Raw genomic sequence first — 22,445 nt, 5'->3', positions numbered from 1 at the left:
GCCACTTCTGTGACAAGGCGAATCCAGGTCGAACCACTTCTTTTTCCGACACACACAGACGCATTCATGTGACGAACACAAGCCAGCTCTGCCCCGCTCCCGAAGACAGCGTTGCCAATTATTGCTGCTTCTGGCCATAGTTGGATCTGACGAGACCAAGGTGCGAACCCTGGCCTCCAGTGGGCAACTGCATCGACACAAAGCTGATGCTTAGACCGCTACACCACCGTGGACCCTTGATATTTTTAAACATAAACCAAAAACGCATCTATTTAGTCGGGCTTTTATGTAGTGTTTTATGATTTTATGGTTCTATGTTTTTACTTATTTTATTTATTATCATCATTATTCATTTCATTACATTTAGTTTTATCAACATTTTACTGTTGATTATTATAACTTATTCAGTTTTATTAACATTTTACTGTTTTACTATAACCTTTATTTTATGTAGTATTTCACAATTTTATCTATATTTACTTTTATTGCTGTATTATCTTTTATTATTTATCTTAACTACCTATCTTTTATTGTTGTATTCAATTATTATTTTTGCTTTTTTCAGTTGTCTTGGTGTGCATTAGTCTCTACATCCATTTTTAACATCCTATGTTTTGTCAGTCACTTGTAAAGCACTTTGAATTGCATTTAATTTGTTTGAAAGGTGCTATATAAATAAAGTTTGACTGATTGAAAACTACTGGGTCATCACTATCAGGGACCAAAGGGCCTTGGCTTGATCAATTAAAAAAAAGGCCATATCAAAAGGCCATATCATTTCAGGTTGACTACTTGTTCCTATTTATGCTTTGAGACCTCCAAAGACATCATGCGTACCAAAACCCCTTAAATTCAAATTCATGTTTTTCATTAAAAGTTACAGATTTGACCTCAGGCTAATGAGTGACAAATTAAAAGTAACTTTAACTTTCTCGTAACCAACAAAACTTCCGCTGATGAAATGTAGCTGTTCGCAGCAACACATGACCAAAATCTTTACTTTCTCTTACTACCTACTTTAAAATGTTGCTGCAGGTTACAAACCTCAACATCCAACAACAGTGTGACAACAACGGATGACCATTTCACCAAATTTGGATTTGTTTTTCAGCAAGCTTCCACTGCATGCCACAAAGGCAGCAGTGCATTGGTTGAAGCGACAGAACAAGACCCATGACAGAGATATTGATACAAAAGTGCGTGATAAGCACCTGTGTTGAAAAAGTACCGGGGCTGGTTACATTGGCAGGGTGTGGCTGTTCTCAGAAGGTTGTAGACCTTTGATATTGACATAGGAGATGGTTTCAGACTGTTAAAAAAGAACCTATATGTGTCACGATTGTACGTACAACCTCCCAGGTTGGTGTGGTGTGTACAGATACACACATGTGAGCTCAAATACACATACTTACCTCTTGCCTCTTCCTCTCCTCAGGCGAGATCAGTTTGAGAATCCCTGTATCCTTTATCTGTACAAATCATGAGCATAAAAACAACAAGGTTAGTTTCCCAAAAGAGTTTATAGACGTGATAAAGCTTGTTTTAAAAATAGTATGGACAAAATGGTAATGTCTCTGGTCCTGGTGAAGATTATGCCATCTTAATATAACCTATCCAGCTCTGTAAGATGTGCACTATGTCATATTCTGTGTATCACTATTTTACTTGCAATAGTTAAAAAAACAAAAACAAAAAAACGGTGGTGCCTGATGTCTCACAATTCAAAACGAAAGGAAAAAGTCCACAGCACTTGATGAGTGAGCAAAGAGGGTGACGTAATCTGAACTTTATGCATTGATTCCATAAAGTTCAGTGATGACTGCTGTAATAGCTGAAATGCATTGCTGTTACAGTGCACATTTTTTTATTCTTGAAAGATTGAAATTTCCCCTGTTAGCACCATTCTGAAACATTTTAATTTTCTTTTCCTCATTACATTTCACCAACAAATGATATATAATGAAGCAGCTGGAGTTGAAAAGACATACCCTGGTGAAATATCAATGATTCATGTAGGGAAATAGAGGGAGACAACAAATGAAAAATAGGATATAATCAGACTGAGTAATATAGAGCATATGGAAAGAAATAGTAAAGGGGGGCATACAATGCAGCAAGCAATCAAGCCATAAGACTTGTACCTGTGGCAGCTGGCTCCATGTGAGCTGCACCGGCCTGTAGCTCTTCACCACGATGCCCTGGTCCTCGACAGGGGGCTCCACCACCACAAAGTCATCCAGGAGTTCATCCTGGTTGGTGGAGAGCAGCCCTCGCTCACAGATCTCCTGGTAGAGGCGCGGCGGAGCTGAGAGTCACATCAGCATACAACAAACATCACCATAATGTCTATACTATGTTACATACAGTGAGTGATGAGCTCAGACTCAGCATTCAGGTGACTTTGCTTTCCAAGAAAAGAAACTGTTTCCTCTACCCATCTAGACTATCCACCTACCTACCTATTTACCCACCCATCTACTTATCCATCACTTATCTCTGCCAAAAAACAAACTATTGAAAATTAATTGCAAATTGTCAAAATTGGATAAGAATCAATACAAAAACTTTTACAGACAAAGTTGGCTTTTTACAGGGCACAGGGTTACCATTGGGCATTTGGGTGCTTACCATTAATAGTAGGCTAGCTTCCGCAGGGTACAACTATAGGGTAATGTGGTATTATATAGACCTATGCATGCAAAATCAAATTCAAGATTATTCAAGCTCGAGTTGTAGCTTCTAAGGATGAGAAGTTGAATCTGGGTACACTGGTCATTTAACACCTGAAACACCAGTTTAAATCTGTCGTGGCCACTGGGCCACATGTTAGGAACTGAAACATCAGGCAGTGGAATGGGATCAGTGACAGTAAATAACATTGCAAGGCCTTTCTAAAATTGTTGACCTGTATTTTAATTTATCCCCATTGCCTTGTCTGTGTGTATTAGTCTGATACAACTGATTTATTTTCCTTGTTTGTCTGACTGTGCACCATTAGTTAAGGTCATTATTCTTTGTGAATCTGCCGTCTAGTGATTTACAATCGCTTGAGGTTTGCTCCTCACCACGTCTGTCGACAGCGGTGCGCTCTGCTGAGGTGTTCTTCAATAAGACGCTGAAGTCCTACCTGCTCGGTAACTTTAAACAAGTCTTTTTTAAACTTTTGATAATTTTAACAGGACCATGAAGACAGACAGGAAACGTAAGGTAAGGAGAACAGGTGATGTGCAGCAGAAGTCCATCCAAGGATACTGCGATCAGGTGAGGAGACACCCTGGACAGGCCGCCAGTCCATCATAGCCCCCCCCCCCCCACACACACACACACACATATTCACACCTATGGACAAATTAGTACAGAAAATTCACCTGACCTACATATTTTTGGACTGTGGGAAGAAACCGGGATGCACCGATACCACTTTTTTTCAGACCAAGTAAGTACTTACACTTGAGTGCTTGCCGATACAGAGTACCGATATGAGTACTTAATAATGCCAGTACACTTCTTACAATTACTTTGAAAATGTGTTTTATTTTCATCAGACATTGTTCATTCTCTGACTGTAACAAACTGTCATTACTGAAATTTGAAAATTCAGCTCCAAGTTTTTCTTAAACATGACATTGCCACACATTTCACTATAATATAACCACACTTAAGTGTAACAAAATTGTCCTACTGACATTTTAACATTCAACTGCATGTTTCAACTGTTATTTTCACCGCCCGCAGGTTGTCTCTGGACATTTTCTCTCGCTTCTCCAGCGTTTGCTGCAAAGTTGGTTATTGCCATTTCCTGCTGCTATTAGCAAACACCTTTAACTTGGTATCATGTTGGTTCTTCAGTTGTTTTATCAAATTGCTTGTGTTGCAAGAGCTAGTTTTTTTTTTAGTCTGCGGTGGTGTAGCGGTCTAAGCATCGGCTTTGTGTTGATGCAGTTGCCCACTGGGGACTGGGGTTTGTGCCTCGGTCTCGTCAGATCCGACTACGGCCGGACTCGATAAAGCAGCAATAATAGGCAATGCTGTCTTTGGGAGGGGGGCGGAGTCGGCTTGTGTTCGTCACGTGAATGCGTCTCTGTGTGTGTCGCAAAAAGCAGTGGTTTGGCCTGGGCGTCCGCTTCGAGACTGCCGGTCGGAGAGATGCAGTTGGCAAACGCGTGCAGTACGAGGGTGGGTGTTTGCAGTCAGCTTTACTTTTGTCACCGTCATTTACTCTGAAATATCTCCACACCGCTGACATTGCTCCTCCTCCACCGCCTACCTGCTCAACTGAGAGGTGAATGTAACGCTGCTGTAAAGTGGTATTGAGTGTTGTTGTATTGGAGCAGTTTTATGATTATGAGTACATGCGCACAGTATCGGACCGATACCCGATGCTGGTATCGGTATCGGTGCATCCTTAGAGGAAACCCACGCAGTTGCGGGGAGAACATGCAAACTCCACACAGAGGATGACCCAGGATGACCCCCAAGGTTGGACTAACTTGGGGCTCGAACCCAGGACCTTTGTGCTGTGGCAAGTTGCACATTACCCATACCAGTCCTCACCCATGATTATTGCCGTATGTATTCCCAACAACGCCTGGCCAAAATTGAAGCAACATTGGGATTCGATTCGTGAACTCCAGCGTTTGAATGCTGGTATATCAGTTCACCATGCCTCCCACGCCACGCTTGATAAAGGGGACTCAATGAGAATGAGTGATACGAGTGTTATCTCAATCCACGGTGCATGGGCACATCCTTATCATGATATGGGTAAAATAATCTGATTCATCCATCTGTACCAGTTGTCAAGATGAATATCAAACACCACAGGAACAGACAAATTCTTCTCGTGGGTTACCATGAAAGCACAAGAGGCATCAGAATCTCAAAATTCAGGGCATGGGATGATTACTTTATATTCATGGTGTATTATTTCCTGTTGGATCTTCTGCTGCCTCCCCTAAGGGCATCATCTCTTCGATTGGAAACAAAAGACTTGGTAGCATCCACATTATCAGTGCCCACTCGTGCTCTGCATACCTTAACATTTTCATCACTGAGAAATTCAGTGACAGACAATTCCAGCTGTATTCCAGCTGTAGCATGTCGTATATTGTACCGATTGTAAAGCCCTTTAGGGACTACCTTGTGATTTTGGTCTCTACAGATAAACTTGACTATTTTGGTCCCTTTACATTATCGTTAATGTAAAATTCATGCTTATAAAATATACTAAGCAGAATGGGATAAGGGAAAAAAAAAAAAGCTCATCTTTGCTGATTGTGTTTCCATGTCAAAACGCTGAGGAAGTGGACAGAGTGACACATGGTACACATACCGTCTTTGAAGGATCCCCCATGCCTCTGGTTCCTCTTTCTGCCCAGGGTTCGCTAGGAGGGAGACAGTAGCACAGCTTGAGTTTATCACATTGGAATTTATGGGGCCCCAACGACAAGAGAGGCACTCCATTTCTCATGACATATATATCATCTCTGTCTATCCGTCTCTCTCTCTCTTTGTCCCTGTTTTTCAATCTCTCCGTTTCTGTCTCTCCATCTCTACCTCTTTGTCTCTTTCTCTATCTCCACCTCGCTATCAGTTTAGATCTTGCATTTTTCAAGTTACATATTACAGATAAATATAGAAAATAGACCATGGAGTTGTTTAGAGGACTTCCTCTGCACTGTTTTTAGCAGTGACTAAAGGAGAATTTGACAGAATTCTGACACCATGCTGACTCAGTACCGTGAAGCTCTGCGAGAGACAAAATCAAATGGGTTACTTTCAGATGTTGGTTTGCATTTGAAGAGTATAAACTGGCATCTGGCCAACACTTCCCCTGCTGACATCATTCCTTTGTTGAGCAGCTAAGCATTTGTTCAGTGGGACTCGAGCACAGCTAAGGTATTTGTTCATATGAAGGTCATGTACAATGCAAGTGTCCATACATGTTTCCATACATATACCAGAATAACAAGTATGGGAATATATTGCCTGAATGTGGTTATTTCTGTGAGAGAAAAGCTCAACCGCCAACTGTTGGTTCACCACATAGGTCTAAAATATGATGGGATATGTAGAGGTACTCTCTTGTATGAGTGTTGTGTATGAACATGCAAAATGCAAATAAACAGGAGTTACTGCATTACATGTTCTTTTCTACATATGTGATGAGCTCAACCTTTCTTTTTAAATCACCTTTAGATACTTTGGCAGGTCCATATTGAATAAAAAGATGGTTTACTATGTTATTGCAATTGCCTGTCCATTTAAACAAACAACATCTAATCCTGTCTAGTTAGAAAGATGTGAGGATAATGATACTTTCTGTAGTCCATACTGTCTGTGTACCTTGCGTGCAGGGCTGCGTACCGGCCCAGGACTGGGAGCCCTGTCCTCTCTCAGAGGCTTCAGTGTGGTGTCTCCCCCTTGACGTCTCACCATGGCCTCAATGTCAAGGCTGGTCACGGCTTCCCTGTAAGACTTATTCCTACGATTTCTCCTCAGAGCGAAGCCATCCCCATCGCTGTCATAATCCTCCCAGGAAACATCCGGACCTTGAGTGGAATGACGGCTCCTCGACCCGCAGCCAGAGCTCTCCAGCCCCACTGGGAAGGTCACCACCGTGGTGTGGTGCCGGTTCTTGGGCCGGCTGGCAAGGTTCTTGGGGATGAGCTGTTGGGTGCCAAGCTTCAGCGCCACAGGGCTTTGGGTGCTCAAGACCTGCGCAGACGCCAACATCCCATTGTCTGAATCTTGCCGGGCCGATGAAGCATCAGGCACAGGTGTGGGAGTGCCTTGCGACTGGCTGCAGTGATTGCCTGTCACAGTTATTTGGAGGTCTGAGGAGAAGCGATGCTCCAGAATTAGAGGGGCCTGGTCACCCATGGAGCTGTCTGATACTCTGTGGGACATGGCACCCTTCCCCTACACCCTTGGCCTGGTCCCCTTACTTCTTTAGCATCTGCAACACGGGAGGAGAGCAAAGATGGGGATTAGGGCTCTATAATATTTTTTCTATTATATATATTTTTTTTATTACACATTTTTGTAATATCCACAAAAAAAACAAGGACACATTTATGAAGCAAGCAAATCAATTAATAAATCAACCCAACCATAAACCACAGAAAAAAAAGAAGAAAAAGAAAAGAAAAGAGAAGAATAACAGAAAAAAAGGGACAGGGAGAGGGGCATTAATCAGGAGACAGAGATTGAAGAGAGTTAAAAAACATCAAAAAGGATTGCCATCTGCCATAGAAGTTATCAGAGTTACGTCTCACAGAGTATTTGATCTTCTTTAGCTTAAGAAAGGACATGGTATCCCTGAGCCACTGAGTGCTGGAGGGAGTTTTGGTAGACTTCCAGAAGAGAAGAAGGTGGTGTCTCGCCAGTAAGGAAGTTAAAGCTAGAATATCTAACTGCTTAGAGGTGAACTGGTAGTAGCCGTCTGGGAGCCCAAATATGGCAATATGGGGAGAGACTTTTATAGTTTTTGAAAGTATTTTTGACATAGTATCACAGTAGTTCTGCCAAAAACAAGATAATAATGGACAGGAGTAGAACATATGAGTGAGATTGCAGGACGAAGCATAACATTTATCGCAACTGTCACTGATACTGGGATAAATTTGTGACAATTGCGCTTCAGAAAAATGACCCTAAATAGTACCTTGAACTGTATGAGTGTGAGTGGAGTGCAACTTGAGCTTGTGTGAATTTTGTTAAGAGCAACATCCCACCAGTTGTCATCCAGGTTCAAGCCCAGTTCAAGCTCCCAGGCAGCCTTAGTGGCTGGTGAACTGTCACATGACAGAAGTTTGTTATAAACCTTCGAAATGAGTGACTTTTGATGGGGATCGGTGCTGAGAAACTCATCCCAGGGTTGACTTGAAGGAAAGGAGGGGACATGTGGAAACAAAGATTTAACGCAGTGCCTAATTTGAAAATAACGAAAGCGATGAGAAGGGGGGAGATGAAATTTACATGATAGATCTGCAAAACTACTAAAGACACCATCCTTATACAGATCTTTAAAAAATGTCAGGCCTTTGTCATGCCATACAGAAAAGGTGGAGTCTGTAGACGAGGGTCGAAATAAATGATTCCTCGGTACAGGAAGCTAAAGTGGATGCTGAAATAAATTTAAAATGCCTCCTGAACTGATACCAAATTTTGAGGGTGCAGCGTACCACTTGGTTATTTGTAAAGCCAGAGGGTTGGTTGGAATAGGGGAGGTAAGCAGAGCCATTAGGGAAGATGAAACACAGGACTGTGCCTCTAACTTACACCATGGCAGATCCGTTGAATTAAGCCAAAGTGAAAATTTTTGAATGTGTGTCACCCAATAACACATCTGGAAATTTGGCAGAGAAAGTCCACCATTGAATTTGCATCTCTGAAGAATCAATTTACTGATTCTGGGTGCCTTTCTAAACCATAAAAAGCCAGAAATGGCTTGATCAATTGTTTTAAAAACAAGTTTTGGCAGAAATAGGGGGAGACATTAGAACAGAAATAAAAATGTGGGCAACATATTAATTTTAACTGTCTTAATTCCACCAATCAAAGACAGAGGTAAACCATCCCATCTTTGAAGGTCAGATTTAATTCTAGACACCAAAGGAGAGAAATTAGCTGAAAAAAGTGAGGTCAGTTTCCTGGTTACATTTTTTTTAATATATATTTTTTATTGGTGAAAAACAAGCAAACAACAAAAGTAGGAATACAGGTCACCATTTTTCATATTTCCTTTTCCCACCCACCCACCTTTCCACCCCACCCAACCCCTGCAACTCAACAAAAGCAACTAATACAAAGAACAAAAAAACGTATATAAAAGGGGAAGACCTTGATAACCATTGTCTCCCCCCTAATAGCTAACATCACAAACAAACACAAAAACAGCAACAATAATAATAATAAATGAGTGAATTACATAAGCAAGGACAAAGTACAAAATACTTGTACATACATAAAACATACATAACCAAAAAAAAAAAAAAAAAAAACGAGGAAAAAAAAAAGGTATGGACAATTGGTAATATACCAAATCAACTTGACAATCGGCCCCGAAACTCCGACTGCACCCCGCGAGGCCACAATCCAAGGTGTATGCACCCACACATTGTTATATTTGCACGCATACCCACCAACATAAACGCATGCCCAATGTACCTGTATACAGTGCATCCGGAAAGTATTCACACTCCTTCAATTTCTCCACATTTTGTTATGTTACAGCCTTATTCCAAAATGGATTAAATTCCTTTTTTTTCTCATCAACCTACACACAATACCCAATAATGACAAAGTGAAAAAGGTTTTGTAGAAATTTTTGCAAATTTATTAAAAATAAAAAACTGAAATATTGCATGTACATAAGTATTCACACCCTTTACTCAGTACTGGGTTGAGGCACCCTTGGCAGCGATTACAGCCTCAAGTCTTCTTGGGTATGAAGCTACAAGCTTGGCACACCTATATTTGGGGTATTTCTCCCATTCTTCTCTGCAGATCCTCTCGAGCTCTGTATGGTTAGTTGGGGAGCGTCGCTGGACAGCTATTTTCAGGTCTTTCCAGAGATGTTCAATTGGGTTCAAGTCTGGGCTCTGGCTGGGCCACTCAAGGACATTCACAGACTTGTCCCGAAGCCACTCCTTCGTTGTCTTGGCTGTGTGCTTAGGGTCGTTGTCGTGTTGAAAGGTAAACCTTCGCCCCAGTCCGAGGTCCTAAGCGCTCTGGAGCAGATTTTCATCAAGGATCTCTCTGTACTTTGCTCCATTCATCTTTACCTTGATCCTGACTAGTCTCCCAGTTCCTGCCACTGAAGAACATCCCCACAGCATGATGCCGCCACCACCATGCTTCACTGTAGGGATGGTATTAGCAAGGTGATGAAAGGTGCCTGATTTCCTCCAGACGTGACATTTGGCATTCAGGCCAAAGAGTTCAATCTTGGTTTCATCAGACCAGAGAATCTTGTTTCTCATGGTCTGAGAGTCCTTTAGGTGCTTTCTGGCAAACTCCAAGCGGGCTGTCATGTGCCTTTTACTGAGCAGAGGCTTCCGCCTGGCCACTCTACCATAAAGGCCTGATTGGTGGAGTGCGGCAGAGATGGTTGTCCTTCTGGAAGGTTCTCCCATCTCCACAGAGGAACGCTGGAGCTCTGTCAGAGTTGACCAACGGGTTCTTGGTCACCTCTCTGACCAAGGCTCTTCTCCCCCGATTGCTCAGTTTGGCTGGACGTCCAGCTCCAGGAAGAGTCCTGGTGGATCCAAACTTCTTCCATTTACGAATGATGGAGACCACTGTGCTCTTCAGGACCTTCAAAGCTGTAGAATTTTTTTTGTACCCTTCCCCAGATTTGTGCCTCGATACAATCCTGTCTCGGAGGTCCACCGACAATTCCTTTGACTTAATGGCTTGGTTTCTGCTCTGACATGCACTGTCAACAGTGGGACCTTATATAGACAGGTGTGTGCCTTTCCAAATCATGTCCAATCAATTGAATTTACTAGAGGTGGACTCCAATCAAGATGTAGAAACATCTCAAGGATGATCAGTGGAAACAGGATGAACCTGAGCTCAATTTTGAGTGTCATAGCAAGGGGTGTGAATACTTATGTACATGCAATATTTCAGTTTTTTATTTTTAATAAATTTGCAAAAATTTCTACAAAACCTTTTTCACTTTGTCATTATGGGGTATTGTGTGTAGATTGATGAGAAAAAAAGGAATTTAATCCATTTTGGAATAAGTCTGTAACATAACAAAATGTGGAGAAAGTGAAGGGGTGGGAATATTTTCCGGATGCACTGTATACATTATATGTACATGCATGCAAATGCATATCTCAGAACAGTACACCGTTTTCTAAACCAAATCACACATCCATTGCTCTAGTCCAATAGGATAGAGCGCATTGTTTCAAAGTGAGAGATAAGAGGCTGCCAGTGTTTGTAAAAAATGTCAACTGAGCCCCGGACAGTAAATTTGATCTTTTCCAATTTTAGAAATGACATTAAGTCCCGTAGCCAGGACATGTTTGAGGGGGGTGAGCGATTTTTCTATGGTAGGAGAATACGGCGATGGGCAATTAAAGAGGCAAAGGAGATTACATTAATTTGTTTAGCAGTCATTTTAACTCCCTCCTCAGGGACACCAAAGATAGCAATTTGAGGCGATGGGTCCAGATTCAATTCCAAAATCGCCGATATAAGGTTAAAGAAGAACCTACAGTATTCCGTCAAACTCGGGCATGACCAGAACATATGAGTCGAGTCTGCTGGTGCTTGAGAGCATCTGTCACAAACATCAGAGAGGCCTGGGTAAATCTTTGATAATTTTGCTTTGCTAAAATGGATCCTATGAAGGACTTTGAATTGAATGAGACTAAGCCTCGCACAAGAGGAGGATGAGTGTAACTGCAAGAAGATGGTCAATGCCCGAGGCCGGCAGAGCCTGTGGAAATGCTGGGGTGCTAGATTTGGCAAAGTTGCGAATTTGAAAATACCTAAACAGATCAGAATGTTCAAGTTTGAATGTGGAACGTAATTGTGCAAAGCTAGCAAACAGGCAATCAACATAAAGATCACCCAGGCAGGATAGGCCTTGTCTGCACCAGACGGCAAATCTCGAATCAATCTTGGCTGGTTGAAAGAGTTGATTGTTGCAGATAGGTGTAGCTAGGGGCAGAGAAGTTCAGCTGAACTGTTGCCACATTTTCAAAGTGGTAATTACTATGGGGTTAGAGGAGTGCTGTTCAAGCTTAAATGGGAGACTGCTACACACCAACGCTTTTAGGGATGAGGAATGACAAGAGTTAGCTTCTAACTGAATCCAATTATCATCAGTGTCTGAGGTCCAGAGTGCAATTTTATGGAGGTTAGCGGCCAAGTAATATAATTGAAAATTTGGTAGACCGAGTCCCCCTGTAACCTCCCTCTCTGGAGCAAAGATTTACAAATTCGTGGGATTTTAACACCCCCCCCCCCCCCGCCATATAAAATTTGAAATTAGTGAATCCAATTGACGAAAGAAATGTTTAGGTAAAAAAATAGGTAGGCATTGAAATAAGTATAAGTATCTGGGGAGCAGGTTCATTTTAATGGATTGTACTCTACCTGCTAGGGAGAGGGGTAGGCTGTTCCATCTCTGCAGATCAGTTTTCACCTTTGCTGTTAGAGCCGTAAGATTTTCCTCACATAGAGAGTGGATGGAAGATGTAATATTTATTCCTAAGTATTTAAGCCTGGTGCTAGATAATCTGAAGGGAATATTAGACTGGGGTATTTCCTGGGCCAATTGATTAATAGGAAAGCATTCACTTTTCTGTATATTTAGTTTGTAACCAGAGAAGTTACTAAAGGATTGGAGAGTGGCTAAAATATGCGGAATGGAACTTATTGGATCAGAAACGTAAAGGAGTAGGTCATCTGCATACAAGGATACTTTGTGCTCGGCACCACCTCTTTTGATACCTGAAAACAACTTATCAGTCTTAAGAGCAATTGATAGAGGTTCAATAACAATGGCAAAAGGGAGGGGGGAAATCGGGCATCCTTAACGTGTCCTGCGTGAGAGGGGAAAGAATAGTGATCGCTGATTGTTGGTACATACGCAGGCCTGTGGGGAAGCATACAGTAAGCGTATCCAGGATGTTAATTTCTCTCCAAACCCAAATTGCTTTAATGTGAAGAACAGATGGCTCCACTCAACACGATCAAAAGCTTTTTCTGCATCGAGAGATATAACCACCTCAGGATTAGACAGAGGGGCTGGGGAGTGAATGATGTTAAGAAGTCTCCGTATGTTTGCGAAGGAGTGATGGTTTTTAATAAATCCTGTTTGGTCAATTGAAATCATAGAGGGCAAAATAGTCTCGATTCTAGCTGCAAGGACTTTAGCAAGTAACTTTTCGTCAACATTAAGAAGCGAAATAGGTCGATAAGAAGAGCATAAATTGGGATATTTGTCCTTTTTAAGGATCAGTGAAATAGAGGCTTGGGTAAGTGTTGGTGGTAGTGTGCTTTTTTGGAGAGAGTCCTCGAACATCTCCAAAAGCAAAGGTGCCAACTGATTGGAAAACTTCTTATAAAATTCAGTAGGATAGCCGTCCAGTCCCAGGGAGTTCCCACTTTGCATTGACTTGATAGCATACATTACTTCGTTTAGATTTAGAGGTGTCTCCAGGTTTTTGTGTTGTTCCGGCGTTAATTTAGTAATATTGAGCCCATTAAAGACTTTTAACATGTCAGTATCATCAGGTGAGTCAGATTTGTACAGATCAGAATAACAGGCTCTGAAAGTCTCATTAATTTCAGAGGGGTTAGATGTTAGTGAACCCGAGTTACTGATTATTTGAGAAATTTGCTGTGAGGCCATCCTCCCCTTCAACTGATGTGCGAGAAGGTGCCCTGCCTTATCCCCATGTTCGTACAATGTTCCCCGAACTTTAAGCAGCATCTTCTCTGCATCCTTTGTAGACAAAAGACTGGATTCAGTTTGGAGAGCAAGTCTCTCCTTGAACAGTTCAGGAGATGGTGAAATGGAACATCGGCGGTCTAGATCAGCTATTGCCTCTGTAAGCTCACGTTGTCGTCTCTTTCGTACCTTATTATGGTGAGCGGTATATGAAATTATCTCACCCCTAAGGAATGCCTTAAGGGTTTCTCATATAAAGATGGACTGGTATCATCAGTTTTGTTAGTCTCCACAAAGAGGTCAATAGACTGTGTGATAATATTACAAAATTTAGCGTCAGACAGAAACATGGAATCCAATCTCCAGAAGTGACTCTCGCTATGACGGTTTTCAAGGCTCAAGTCCAGTATCACCGGAGAGTGGTCAGAATTAACTATTGAGGAGTATTCAACTGAGGTTACTGTGGGAAGAAGCGTCTTATCTATATAAAAAAAAAATCTATCCGGGAGTAAGAATTATGGACATGTGAACAAAAAGAATAATGCCTATCAGTTGGATGAGAGGATCTCCATGGGTTGACACAGCCGCACTGATCCATAAAGGTAGCCAGCACTTGCGACATCTTGGAAGGTGTAACTGTTCTCGAGCTAGATCTGTCTAGACTGGGATCTATCACACAATTAAGGTCTCCTCCAAATATTAGCTTGTGAGTGTGTAAATCGGGAAGCAACGATATGTTTCTTCATAAAATCTACGTTATCCCGATTTGGGGTGTACACAGAGACAAGAACAACTGGAGTTTGATAAAGGGAGCCAGTTACTATAATATATCGCCCGTTAGAGTCACAGATGATGTTAGAGGGAATAAAATTTTCTTTTTTATTAATCAAGATGGCTGCGCCTCTCGTTTTAAGGTTGAATGTAGAGTGAAAAATATGACCTTTCCAGAGTCTGCTAAGTCATTGGTGGTCTATTGTACCCAAGTGTGTTTCTTGTAAGAATGTGATGTCTGTGTTTAAATGTTTCAAGTGAGAAAATACTCTAGCATGCTTCACATGTCCATTCAGGCCCCCTACATTCCACGAGATAATTTTGATGGAGCCTCTCACTCTCACTGAACTGCTTGGGTTATTCGTCATAACAATCTCTGAAAGTCAAATGATAATGGGATACGGTGACTTGGTTCAGTTGAAAGTCATCAGGCATAGATGGCAGGTAATGGGCGAAAAAATAAAACAAAACGAAACAAAAAAAGAAAAACAAGCAAAACAAAAACATACCCCCCCCCCATACCAGCCTGCCCTCCCCCCTGTACCTATGCTCATCTTCCCACCTATGATGAGCTGCAGGCAAAACTATTTATTAACTTCCGGAATAACTAAATGAAAGCACTATCCTTCTTATTCCTCTATCCTTAAAACACAGAGCACTACTGAGCTTGCATATGTACTGTAAACACACATCAACAGATTTAGAAATAAAACAGGAACAGAGCAGAGTATCACAAAAATGCCAGAAAAAAATAACCTAGTATATGTATATGTGTGCATGTCCACATCTACATACCCATACATACATATGCACATGCAGTATACACACACACACATGCATACACGTATGCACACGCTTAATCGCACATGCAAACACACACAAACTCCACACCATTATCTTGAAGGGTCAAAGCCGTTTAAGAAGCAGGTTCTGATTTTGAGATGACTGCAGTTTGAAAAATGAAAAGTCCGAAGTAGACTTCTATGTTAAGTGGGTGGCGTAGTTGTCTGAAGAGACTCCGTTTTTCATGTACTTGGTTTGAGGAAGCCGATATCATAGCGATCGCGGCAGTGGTGGAAAAAGTCCAGTTGTAGTGTCCGGAATTAATGTTTAGTCCACATGTCCATCTTCCAATGGCAGAGGTCCACAATCCAAAATCAAACGTTAGTGTTATAACGAGGAACTTTCATCGGGTTGAAATAATCACATTTCAAAAAAGGGCCGAGGTGCACGGTAGCCAAATCAGCCGCCCACCGTGACACCTGGAATTATATAACTGATGCATGGCCCGCACCGAATAGGAAAGCCTCAGCAGTATTTCAGGAGCTGTGTACGTTGCCAGCTTGTTTACTCATATCAATTTGCCAGGTGTTGGCTGTAGAACATTTCAGCCTCTTCTGCGGTGTGAAACTTGTGCGCCACACCCTGGTGTATTAGTGTAAGTACAGCTGGATGGCAGAGTGTGAACTTAATACCTCTGTTGTAGAGTTTGGACTTGATTGTGAGGAATGTGGCGCGCTTCTTGGACAGCTCGCTGCTCATGTCTGGAAAAATAAAGATCCTTTGACCCTGATATACAAGTTGCCCTTGTTTTCTCGCTAGGGCGAGTACCTGGTCCCTCTGTTTTTAGTGTAGAAAGCGAATGATCATGGGTCGGGGCCGTTCTCCTTCCCCTGATTTCGCTCTCAATGTGCGGTGTGCCATTTCAAGCTCTGGTGGTGAGGTGAACGACTCGTCTTGCAATATGTCAATGAAAAATGCAGACATAAAATCTGTGGCCAAACGTCCCTCGTAACCTTCAGTTACATTTCACGTACTCCAAAATGGCTGAGAGGGTTATTGCATTGTGACATCATCCACAATAGCTCGCTGGAAAAAAGAAAAACGATGGAGGTGCATTCCCCGTGCCAATCCCGGACAATATGACCCCCTGTGGTCATATGTCCTCCCACCGACCCCGTATTGGCACGCCCACCGGAAGCGCTATTCCTCTTTCCATCTCCAACTAAATGAGATCGGTCGATGGCTGTTTCTCTCTCGCTGGGACTAAGAGGAAAACTGCAAATACGCAAGTAATCTAGTGATCTACAGGTATATTAGATACTAACTTATAGTTAGCTTACCTTTTATCGCCAAGATGTTCGTTAATCCGGTCGATGTGGCCGGATTCTACGCTTGGTGCGGGTGTGTTAAACCGGCGACGCTCCAATGGGACCCCCATCCGGACTGTGTCTCCCATATCCCGCATGTTCACTGCACGGGCTACTTGAGGGATGTAGACCGTAATGAGATCGACTGCAATTTCTGTAAAACCATCAGAGGATCGGGGCGCCAAAGGTGGGCTGCCCTGTACCGTCAAAGATGGGGACTTGCAGATCCCTTCGCACCTGCTAACGAGGCGGCTAGCATGGTGCTACCTAGCTATAGCCATGGGGCGGAGGCTAGCAACATCCCTCCGATGCTTCCTAGCTACAGTCACGGGACGGCGGCTAGCATTAGCATCCCTCCGGAGCCAGAGGCTATCCCACCATCCGGGATAGTTAGAGAGGACTGGATCAATGAGATCCTATCTCTCCCTGGTGAATCCGTGGCATGTTATTCGGCGGGTGCGGAACCCGAGGATTCACTGCCTGAGGAAGTAGACGATCAGGGCGTGGAAGACGACCAGCCAAGTTCGTCTCAACCAAACAAAGATGGCGACGCCATGCAACGTGGGTCCGAAACATTCCTCGCCAGTTTCCGCGATCTGTTCGCGCGAGCAGTCAAGTCTGCCGACATCGTTACCGAGCCGGGCAATCCTCAAGATCCGGTGGTAGCCGATTTTCCACGAATGGCAGAGAGGGTCAGGGACTCCACTCTACCACCTTATCCTCACATCGAACGAGCGTTTAAGCGGGCGGAGGTGGATCCGCTTCTTAAATCGTCCTCAAAGTTCAGTCAGAAGGGGGTTGACGTCTTAGCAGTCGAGGTTAGGAACCTCAACTACAAAGACTGGAAAATTCCGCAACCAGAGAGGGACGTTTTATCGTTCAACCCTAACACCAAGGTGGGGTCTCGCGATACTCCCAAACACCCTTCGCAGTGGGGCCAACAGTTGGATCGTTACGCGTGTGATGCATGGCACGCCAGTACACGCGCAGCTGGACTCGTCTCAACGGCTGGGATGATAACGGCGTACATGCGCAAGCTCTGCAGCCTATCAAACGTCGAGCAAAGCAAAGCCGCCATCGCTACAGCAGGTATCGACGGGGCCGAGTTCGGTGACGTAGTGGCCAGCGAAGCAGGTTGTGAGTACATCTTGGAAATGGAACGCACAGCTGACTCCCTGGGATCGCTGCTGTATTCCATCGCTCTAGAGTGCGGTTCTAGCGCAGCTGCCTCCACCCTTTCGCGCAGACGTCTCTGGCTAGAGACAGCCGGGGTAAAAGAGGAATTCTGCAAGGAGTGGATGGCCCACTCCTGCGCAGGGAACCAGGGCCTGTTTGGAACGACCCCGGACATTATCAGCAAATACAAGGCCGCCCATGCCAAGCGTGAAACCTTGCACAAGGAGCTTCTCCCGATGATGAAGAACCCGCCTACCCCTAAGCCCGCGGTGGGCACAGGGCAGGGGGACAAGCCTGTGCGCAAGCAGAAATGGAGAGAGACTTATCCAAAAAGAGGTGGTAAAGTGGGGCGCGGGCGTGGACAGGGCTCACGTCCAAACTCCCAGTCTTCCACAGATCCAGCGGCCAAGGCGGCCAAGCCGGACAGCACAGACACTTCCAAGAAGGGAGCTGCCAAGTGACGTGTTTCGGCAGGATGTTACGACCCACACCAACAGACTGATTCCAGAGCCGTCTCCGGCGATATAGACGCTTGTTCAGGGGACACAGCGTGCGCAGGGCTAAACACTGCGCCTTTTATTTTGGTTTCTGATGCACAGTCTACTTGTTCTATTCCAAAGGTTGTGAATGTGAATAAAAGTTTTTATGTTGGTGATGATGGTGATTGCGTTTTAAAAGGTTTGAAACGCAAGTTTGATTGTCTGTCTGAATCTTTAGGTAAAGATGATAACAATGTAATAACTCCCTGCTGGAAATATTGGATAATAATGACATGAGCGCAAATGAGCCCCTGGGAGGGGACTATGATGCGACAATGTTTAGTTTCTCTGATGGGTCAAATGGTAATTTGGAAAGGTTCAAAACGCCAATTCCCCCATCTGGGTCTCCTTTACAAGGACCAAGCCCCCCCCCATGGATGCAGGGCATGGCGGGCGGGGCTTCCCCAGGCCCTTTACGCGCAACTTACGCGCGCTACCTGAACAGCAAGGTACAGGAGGCAACGAGACCTCTGTCACGCATGTTACACAGGTGGAAGGAATTGGTCCCGTCGGCTTCTGTTTTGGATCAGATAACCCACGGACACCAAATCCTTTTCGAGAACGGTATTGTACCCCCGTACTTGGGAATAGTGCATACGGAACCGGGGTCGGTGGCCGAAGCACAAATCCTAGACAACGAACTCACAGAGTTACTCTCGAAAGGGGCAATCACGGTGGTTCCTCCCCTAGAAAGAGAAGACGGGTTTTACAGCCGTTACTTTCTGGTCCCGAAGAAGGATGGGGGCATGCGCCCAATCCTAGATTTGAAACCCTTCAACAAGTATGTAGAGAAGGTCAGTTTCAAAATGCTACGCACACCGGTTCTGCTGTCAATGGTGACACAGTCCGATTGGCTAACTTCGGTCGACCTAAAAGATGCTTTCTATCATTGTCCGATTGCGGAAAGACACAGAAAGTATCTTCGGTTCTGTTACCGGGGTCAGTGTTGCCTCCCGTTCGGATATCGCCTCTCTCCTCTGACATTCACAAGGTGTTTGAAAGCAGCGCTCTGAGTGTTGATGCGCAAAGGTATGCGCTTGGCATGGTTCCTAGACGACCTGTTGGTGTTGGCCCGGTCGCCGGAACAAGCAATACTCCATACTCAGGAGTTGATGGAATTCATGGAGTACATGGGTTTCACTATCAACATAAAGAAGAGCGCGCCATGGCCTTCGTGCCAGGCAACATATCTGGGTCTGAGTTTGGATACGGTATCCATGCGCGCAACCCTTACGGCAAGAGAGATGGCATTCCACCAGGACCACATTAGCACATTTCGTCCCGGGGACATATGTCACTTATCGGATGATCAGGAGGCTGCTGGGCCTTCTGGCATCGGCTCACCAAGTTGTTCCTTTAGGTCTGTTGTTCATGAGGAGACTGCAATTGTGGTTCGCAGTTCACTTCTTGAAATACGGCAACGAACGCCGGTACAACAACCATCTTATCCTGGTCCCGCGCGTGGTAGCGCAGGACCTAGACCACTGGAACAGAGACTGCGTGGACATGTCTGGGGTCCCTATGGGCCCCAGGGGACCCGAGGTAACGATTTATACGGATGCGTCCCTCTCGGGTTGGGGGGCCATCCTTGGCTACAAAACAGCGCGAGGAGTGTGGCCGTCTGGGGAAAAGGTCCACATCAACGCGCGCGAGACGGAGACGATTTGGCTGGCTATCCAGCATTTCGCTCAGGATCTCGTAGGCCGTCACATACTGATAATGACAGACAGCATGACGGCCAAGGCCTACATCAACCGCCAAGGCGGTATGAAGTCCAAGCGTTGCAGAGAGTTGGCCATGCAAATTTGGATTTGGGTCAACAGCAACGCGCTATCAATCAGGGCGCTTCATGTTCCTGGGAAGGACAACGAAGCAGCGGACATCCTCTCGAGAGGCGGCCCGCATGCGGACAATTGGAGCCTCAACCCAGCCATAGTGGCTATGATCTGGGAGAGGTTCGGGGTAGCTCAAGTGGATCTGTTCGCATCGAAACTTAATTACAAGTGCCCTCGTTGGTACTCGATGCTCCTGTCCGACCTAGCGCCGTTGGGGGTCAACGCGCTTGGACTAGATCCATGGCCCGAGGAAATGCTTTACGCATTCCCCCCGCGCAGGTGCCTCCTAGACCTGGTGGTCAAGTTCGAGCGCACAGGGGGTCGGTTAGTTCTCGTGGCCCCGTACGAACCGAGCACCCCGTGGTTTCCGCGAATAGTGCCCTGGATAGTAGGCGAGCGGTTCGACGTCCCGGAGTGGGCGGACGCACTCACGCAAGCAGGAGGGCTGCTACGGGAGGGCCCCTGGATAGGAGGCTCCCGATTAGCGGCGTGGATGCTTACAAAGCCAGGCTCTTAGCTATGGGACTTAGTGCGCAAGTGATTCGTGTCATCTTAGCGGCGTGTAAAGACTCCACGTATTCCAGGTACCAGGGGTACTGGAATCGATTTGACCAATTTTGCGCTGAACGCGACATGGACCCTTTGTCAGTAGGGATTGGCCCTATACTGACTTTTGTGGAGGTCTGTAGGAGTGATAGACTATGGTCTTTCTCCTCGGTCAAAGTCTGTGTATCGGCTCTCACGTTCTTCCGGGGGGAAGATAGAGGGTAGCACGGTTTTCACGCACCCGCTCATGACGCAGTACCTGTTGGGTGCTAAGAAGCTCTCAGCTAAGGAGCTTACAAGAGCTGAAACTTGGGATGCTTCCCTTGTTCTGCGCGCACTAGAGAAAGATCCCTTTGAACCCATGTCTACGGCAGACATGCGTTATGTCTCGGCTAAGCTGGCTGTGCTCTTGGCACTTACCACCGCAGCGAGAAGTTGTGAGCTCACTGCACTCACCATCAAGGGGATGGTGTTTTCTGGTGATCTGATGGTCACGCTCTTTACAGACCCCAGCTTCGTGCCCAAAACTGTGTCTGTCCTGACGAGTAGGGCCCCGGTGGTGATACACGCGTTTCATCCGTCACCGGTGACTAGGGATGAGAAACGCTTGCACCTCTCGTGTCCTGTACGGGCTTTACGCATTTACATGCGGCGCACAGCAGATATTCGTAGGTCTGACAGGCTGCTGTTGACCTACAGAGTGAGCAAACCAGGTTATGCCCTTTCCACCCAGAGGCTAGCACACTGGCTGGTGGATGGTATTACGGAGGCGTATACCAAAGCGGGTAAAACAGCTCCTAAGCTGAAGGCGTATTCTACCCGAGGGACTGCTACGTCGATAGCTGTGTTGTCAGGTATCGACTGGGAGGTCATCCGCCAGGCGGCGGTTTGGAGTGGTGAGAGCACTTTCTTACGGCATTATTACCGGCACGTTAAGGTGCGGTCGGTTGCCGACGCTGTTCTGGAGCAGGCCTCTTAGGATGCTCTCCTCAGAACGCGTACCCCTTCCCACCAGGGGTTTGAAGGGTTCATTGGACGGCTAGGGAACGGAGGCACGAATCCTGTCGTTGTTCAATGCAATAACCCTCTCAGCCATTTTGGAGTACGTGAAATGTAACTTTGGGTTCGCGAAGCGAACCCTAGTTATATGAACAACGACAAAATGGCTGAGAATAGAGCCGTTCTCCTCCTACCCGGGCCACAGGTGTGGTGCTCATTTAGTTGGAGATGGTTCGACTTACAAAGAGGAATAGCGCTTCCGGTGGGCATGCCAATACGGGGTCCGTGGGAGGACATATGACCACAGGGGGTCATATTGTCCGGGATTGGCACGGGGAATGCACCTCCATCGTTTTTCTTTTTTCCAGCGAGCTATTGTGGATGATGTCACAATGCAATAACCCTCTCAGCCATTTTGTCGTTGTTCATATAACTAGGGTTCGCTTCGCGAACCCAAAGGTAGTCCAACTACTCTGACGTTGTTCCGACGAGAGCGATTTTCGAGGTCCTCTGTCTTGTGTTTAAGATGAAGGTTTTCAGTTTGGAGTAGTTTCAGCTGTGTTTCAATGCTGGTTAGCCTGTCGCTAAGGTCGGAAAGGGCAGTATCAATTGTAATCATATGAGAGCCCAGATATTCCACCTTGATTCGAACCGCATTTAAGGTCGCTTGAATAGGAGACAGTGAGGCTTGTATTTCGGCAGAAATCGCTGCTCTATTCTTCTCCAGTTCAACTATCAGGTCGGCGATGGTCAGAGTGAAGTTAGCTACTTCTGCGGTAGCCATTGTTAGCTTAGGTTCTGGAGGTATGGTAGGCCCGTGATCGTAGTTTTTCCTCTCTGGGCACCGGTCTTATTTTTGCCAGACATTGTTAAAATTTATATTGTAGCCCGTTCCTGCAACACTGAATAAATTCGAGATTTACTGTTGATGCGAATAGTAACGATTTACGAAATCGCTCGGGAGCTGCTCTCCGTGCGTCTGCTTCACTCGGTCGCCATACCGGAAGTC

General features: G+C 45.1%; 1 protein-coding gene across 2 annotated transcripts in view; it reads right to left on the bottom strand.

Moving 5' to 3' along the window:
* The window catches only part of arhgef16 (Rho guanine nucleotide exchange factor (GEF) 16), a 44,722-nt gene that overhangs the window by 17,217 nt on the left and 5,060 nt on the right, over nucleotides 1-22,445 (bottom strand). For both annotated transcript variants that reach the window (XM_056273017.1, XM_056273016.1), the window contains 4 exons: nucleotides 6,346-6,958; nucleotides 5,333-5,384; nucleotides 2,142-2,305; nucleotides 1,413-1,469 (listed from right to left, as the gene is read on the bottom strand). In XM_056273017.1, the coding sequence (XP_056128992.1) occupies nucleotides 1,413-1,469; nucleotides 2,142-2,305; nucleotides 5,333-5,384; nucleotides 6,346-6,909 (837 nt within the window). In that variant the 5' untranslated portion in view covers nucleotides 6,910-6,958. The remainder of the gene's footprint in view (nucleotides 1-1,412; nucleotides 1,470-2,141; nucleotides 2,306-5,332; nucleotides 5,385-6,345; nucleotides 6,959-22,445) is intronic.

This window comes from Lampris incognitus, chromosome 2 (assembly GCF_029633865.1).
Source record: "Lampris incognitus isolate fLamInc1 chromosome 2, fLamInc1.hap2, whole genome shotgun sequence".
In the NCBI taxonomy this organism is placed as follows: Eukaryota; Metazoa; Chordata; class Actinopteri; order Lampriformes; family Lampridae; genus Lampris; species Lampris incognitus.
The sequence above is the reverse complement of the archived record's forward strand: the minus strand, read 5'-3'. Positions and strand labels throughout refer to the sequence as shown.